Below are 5,789 nucleotides of genomic sequence, written 5' to 3' on the forward strand. Positions count from 1 at the left end.
TTTAAATTTATGATAATTCAATTTCTAATAGTAATCCCCCAAACACCCCCTATTCTATTTCAGTTCAAATCTTGAATTTAGTAATCTTTGATTGGTAATTTCAAATATTCGATATAAGTAATGCCAAGAAAACATTTCATCTTAATTTAAGATTGTCCTCTCCCAACTACTTCAAGGGACACCAATTCAACCTCCTAAAATATGTCTGGATTGTTGGTCATCCCAAAAGTAATTTCTCATACTTCTCTATCACGTGATAGGAAATATACATTGTTTACTATGGACATGACATAAATTTGTTGAGATCGATTGATAGTCAGTTCGGTTGTATTGTATACTCCTAACCAGAGATTATGTTTATTCTTATCTCTTCTTTGGTTGTCCTTTTTCTCGAAAACCCAGTTCACGGCCTGTCTCTATAGTGTCAAGATTACTTTATCTTACCATACACGTCCGTATCTCAGACTAGAGAGTTGTTAATAAAAGATGGGAAGTAATTTGACCCATGATGGTGTGTATATAGGATGATGGGTAATGATTTGAGAGAGAGAAGAGGAGTAAGTGTGAGGATATGAAATTGAGAAAGGTAAGGAATGCAAAATGCTTAGGAATCACGCCATCACCATTTTGTTTCCCCACCCAAACCATGTGAACTATCTTTGTTAGCTTGTGGCGTGCACCCCCTTATTATCTCATTACCTTTTGCTTTTCAACGCCCTCCCATTTTTCTGCCTAATTAATCATCTTTTTCTCTACATTTCAATCTTAATACTACTATTACTTCCATTTCAAATCACAACACTTGATTACAATATCATACTCCATCTTCGAATTAGTATCTATATAGGTAGGGCTACAGCTACTAGGAGTGGGCCCACAAAGCAAGCAGCAGAAGTCACACCTTTCTCTATTTAATGTGCATGTTTTTCCAAAATGAATTGCATATATTTGCGGATATTGAAATTAAAAAAGAACCCCAAATAACGCAATTAAGGCCTTGATTGGAATTACATTAAAACATAAAACTTTAAAGTCTCTCTTAATCAGTTACATTGCCATGTAACCTACCTCACCAAACCATGGGTCCATAAAAAGAATATACACTAATCAAACCGGGACTAGTTAACCCGAACCGGGTTCTTGAAATCCTACCTTAATCCTTAAAACTGATTTTTTTCCTTTCCTATCTTCAAAAATTGGGAGCAGGCTGAGCCGGGCCCGCAGGCTCGGTCTCCGACTCCTTTTTGCGCCGCATCTCGAGAACTTTCCGGTGGTTGTTTGAGTGCATCTCGACCGAGAACGTCGGGCTGCATGCGGGCCGGTACTCCGGCAGGAGCCGGCCCGACTTGTACCTCACCCCACAGGCATTGCAAAGAGTCTTCGACCCGAGCGGGCCGGCCCGCCACTGCGGAGTCTTGGTAACGCCGCAATGGCTGCACCTCCTTGGCTGGGCGGCGGCGGCGCCGCCGTCGGCCGGTTTCTTCCTCTGCTTCTTAACGGCTAGCTTGCCTAAAAAGGACTCGCCGGTCTGGCTCTGGACCACCCACGGGTAGTTGGGAGGCGAAAACGACGTCGTCGAGGAGGACGAGGACGAGGAGGACGTCGAGGACTCGGTGAATGAAGGCGACAAAACGGGCCAAATGCGAACCCCAGTTCGGGCCCTCTTGGTTCGGGCCTTGGTTTGTACTGGAGTGCTGAAACAGAGCTGTTCGCCGGCGGCGGACTCTTTCTCCGCCGGCTTCGGCGGCAGTTTTCCGGTGAGTGAGTAGTCGGAAAATGAGTCCTCCACAAAATGAGACAGCCATTCCAAGCTCTCCAACCCCTCCACCTGCAAAAAGACTCCATCTTTTTCAGTTTCATTTTTCAAGAAACGTTTTTTTCCCAAAATTAAACCGAAAAATTGAAACTTTCACTCACGGGAAGGCTCAATTCACTCTCCGGGAGAGACCCAAAATCGCCGTTGGTCGAAACGGGGCTATTTTCCGGCGCCGGCGTCAGCTTCTCTTCCAAAACAGAGGAGGCAGTCTTGCTCTGGTCCTGTTCCTTCTCCTCCGGTTCTTCCAGTTGCTGCTGCTCCTCCTTCATTTCTTCAAATTCGTTAGAGAAGTCGAGGAGCTCGTCGACGAACAAGTCGTCGGCGGCGAAGGCGGCGGTTTTCAGCATCTCTGGTGCAAAGGCGTCTATGAAAGCGCACACCATTTCCTACAAACATAAATACAGAAGCAAATTAAGCTAATTTAAACACGAAATTTGTTGGGGAAAAGGAAAAGGAGGAGGAAAAAGGCACCTGGAGACGAGGCGAAGGAGGGTAGAGGAGAACAGGGGATAAAGAGGAAGGGGAAAAAGGCTCGAGTGTGTAGAGAAAAGGGTGGTGGTGAGTTCGGTAAAGCATTGAATGAGAGAGAATTGAAGACAGAGAAAAATAGGGTAAAAGTGTCACACACCTATACGATATCTTAAAATTAACAAAAACTAATAATTAAAACGAGCCATTTCTACTTTCAAAAATACCTCAGTCATAATCATGAAAATCCGAGTAGAAAATGTGGAATAACTGCAAACTCCCTTCTTATCTAAAGAATATTCGCTTTCAATTTGACATAAGTTTTAATATAAAATTAGTTATTAGTTGAGAAATGGTTCCACCTTATTACAGAGAGAAAAAACTTTTTAAAATTAGAAAATATATATTTTTATGGAACGAACTAAAAAGAAAAGAGTGTATATTCTTATAGGACGGAGGGGTATTTATTAAAGAGAAAATAGTGTTGTTTCTCTGATTTATTACCTTTTTATTGTTTGTTTCTAACTTTTCTGTGGATTGTGAGATTCTCACTGTTGCAGTAATTTTTATTATCATGTTTGTAAATTGTAATGTCTCTCGTTTTAATTGTTTGGTAGTTTTCATCTTTGAGATTGTGGAGATTTAATTTTTTCTTACTGTTTAAGAAATGTGGTAGATTGGAATTACGGTTTCAGTTGCTGAATTAATGCCTTTTTTCGACGTAAGAAAAATTGAATATTACTATTACCGATATTTGAAAGCAAAGATGTCGATATATATAAATGACATAATCTCACCCCTTCGATGGGCAATATGTGGAATTTGGAATTTTCCCGCTCTTCGTCTTTTAACTTAAATCCAATTTCCCACATTGATTTATCATATGGAGATAACCAATAACAAATTATACAAAAATTACCCAAAATTTCCTCTCCACGGCCTAATCAATCTGAGTGATTATTAACTAGGTGGAGTTGTTGTGACAGCTAAAAAGTTGATGCAAAATTAACTTTAATTATAGTAGTAACTGTTTTCCTACACGAATTTGATTTCATTAATGGACATGTGATTTAATCTTGCCTATCTTAGGGTGCATTATGTGTATAATTCAAACACAATTAAGTATCACATCACTGTTGTGCCACATGATTTTCAACTTTCATTTGAATTATATGATGCATTGGAGTTTGTTATAGAGCTTTTTTGAATGTGTACACTGCCAAGAATTTATGGTTAATCAAGGCATACAGGTACAAAGAAGTAGAAAAATAAAGTCAGCAACCTAATTCAAGAGAGTATATAATAAATTTGTTGGTAAATTCATGAGGCCTGGGCTTATAATGCAATAGCATGTTATTTCTTTATTGCATTGGAATTTGTATGTAGACAATTTCAGCATAAAATTTAAACTCACAAATTGAACCGAACAAATCGTTGCAAATTGAGAATTCGAATAATTTTTTTAATCATCTCGACATCATAACTAAGCTATTTGGGTAGGTCAGGTAATGTAAGAAATAGATAGAAAAAAAGTGAATGAAATGTTATTAGTGGCAAATGAGTCTCACCTCATTACAAAGAATTTTTTTTAAAAACCGAAAATTTCTAATTATAAAGAACAGACCAAAGAAAATAGTTTCTATTTTTAAATAAAGAATATATTATGAAGTACAAGTATCATATCTACATCCATAAGTGAACTAAATATAATAAGGGCATTATATTCTATTATCCTATCTAAACAATCAATTATTTAGGAATTTTTGGTTTAACTGAATTAATTAAAGAAAATAGCTAAAGGCTTGGAAGAGTATCGTAGTCATGAGGATGGAACCTAGTGCTTTGATTTCAATATGTTCTATCATTACTCAAGTTCTAATGGCAGTCAAAAGGATGAATCCTAGAGCTTTGATTTCAATAACTATTATGTTCGATCATTACTCAAGCTCTACTAAGGGCATCAGCAGTGGGGGAATTCGGTATACCTTACCGAAACCATCATACCGTATACCTTACCGTAAATACGGTATGCGAAAAAAATCATACCTTTACCTTACCAAAGTTTTCGGTATACCTTATTTTCGGTATGACGAATTTCCATACCGATACCGTACCTCATTTTCGGTATACCTTACCGAAGTTCGGTATACCTGACTTTCAACATCAATTAAAATAGAAAATTAGAGTTTTAGAATATTATTTATATTTTATAATTTTAAAAATAAATTAAATATAATTTATTCATAATTATATTTATATTTCACAATAGATTTTATAATTTAAAAATATATAAAATATATTTTATATATAATTGTGTTTATATTTTTGTGGTATATACCTTAGTTTACGGTATATACCTTAATTTACGGTATATACCGAATTTCGGTATGCACCGGTATATCGCGGTATTTGAAAATCCATACCGCTACCTTACCGAAATTATTCGGTAAGGTATTATACCGTACCGAAAGTCACGGTATACCAAAAATTCGGTATTTTCGATATTTTTTTCGGTACGATAAGGCCGGTATTTCGGTATTTCGGTATTTTTCCCCAGCCCTAAGTGGGGCGCCCTAAGGCGCGCCACGTCATCGGTTTTATCCTCCTACCTCCCCACCTGCAGTGGGGGCGCCCTATGGCGCGCCACATCATCATTTTTTTAATATTTACAAAATACATACGAATTTAAAAAAACTAATAAATTAAAATACGAATTTCAAAAACTTCATTTCATTTAATAAAAATTAATATATTACAATGCGAATTAAAAAAACGCAAACTCAGCGACGGCGGTTACGAGCCCACACTTCTTCAATCATGTCGCTCATGAGCTGCGCATGATCCTGTTGGTTGCGCATCGAGGCCAGTCTAGATAGAACCTCATTGAAGCCTAACGGTAACCCTCTATCAGGTGTCTCGATCGACGTGTCAGACGAGCTAGATGCACGGTCATCTTCATTCCAATCGGTGATGCTTCCGCCTTCATTCTCGACTATCATGTTGTGCATGATTATGCACGCATATATGACATCGACGATGACTTCCTTGTACCAGGAACGAGCCGGCCCTTTCACAATTGCCCACCGTGATTGGAGCACACCAAATGCCCGCTCGACATCCTTCCGCGCCGACTCCTGCTTTTGCGCAAATAAAACCCTCTTCTCACCAATTGGGCAGCTGATCGTCTTTAGGAAAACTGGCCACCGTGGGTAGATGCCATCGGCCAAGTAGTACCCCATATGGTATTGGCGTCTGTTGGCAGTGAACTCAATGGCCGGGCCGTTGCCGTTACATTGCTCGGTGAAGAGGGTGGACAAGTTGAGGACGTTAATGTCGTTGTTCGACCTGGCTACGCCGAAGTAAGCATGCCAGATCCAGAGTCGATGGTCAGCGACGGCTTCGAGGATCATCGTCGGGTGGCTGCCCTTGTATCCACTTGTGAATTGGCCTCTCCACGCCGTCGGACAATTCTTCCACTGCCAGTGCATACAGTCGATGCTCCCGA

General features: G+C 39.3%; 1 protein-coding gene across 1 annotated transcript; it reads right to left on the reverse strand.

Moving 5' to 3' along the window:
* Nucleotides 1-981: 981 nt before the first annotated feature.
* LOC121783259 (GATA transcription factor 5-like) lies at nucleotides 982-2,454 on the reverse strand. Its single transcript, XM_042181281.1, has 3 exons — nucleotides 2,288-2,454; nucleotides 1,918-2,202; nucleotides 982-1,828 (listed from the first exon to the last, which is right to left on the reverse strand). Exons 1-3 carry the CDS (start codon nucleotides 2,390-2,392, stop codon nucleotides 1,190-1,192), a joined length of 1,029 nt encoding a protein of 342 aa, XP_042037215.1. The 5' UTR covers nucleotides 2,393-2,454; the 3' UTR covers nucleotides 982-1,189.
* Between the last annotated feature and the right edge of the window lie 3,335 nt (nucleotides 2,455-5,789).

This window comes from Salvia splendens, chromosome 21 (assembly GCF_004379255.2).
Source record: "Salvia splendens isolate huo1 chromosome 21, SspV2, whole genome shotgun sequence".
NCBI lineage: Eukaryota > Viridiplantae > Streptophyta > Magnoliopsida > Lamiales > Lamiaceae > Salvia > Salvia splendens.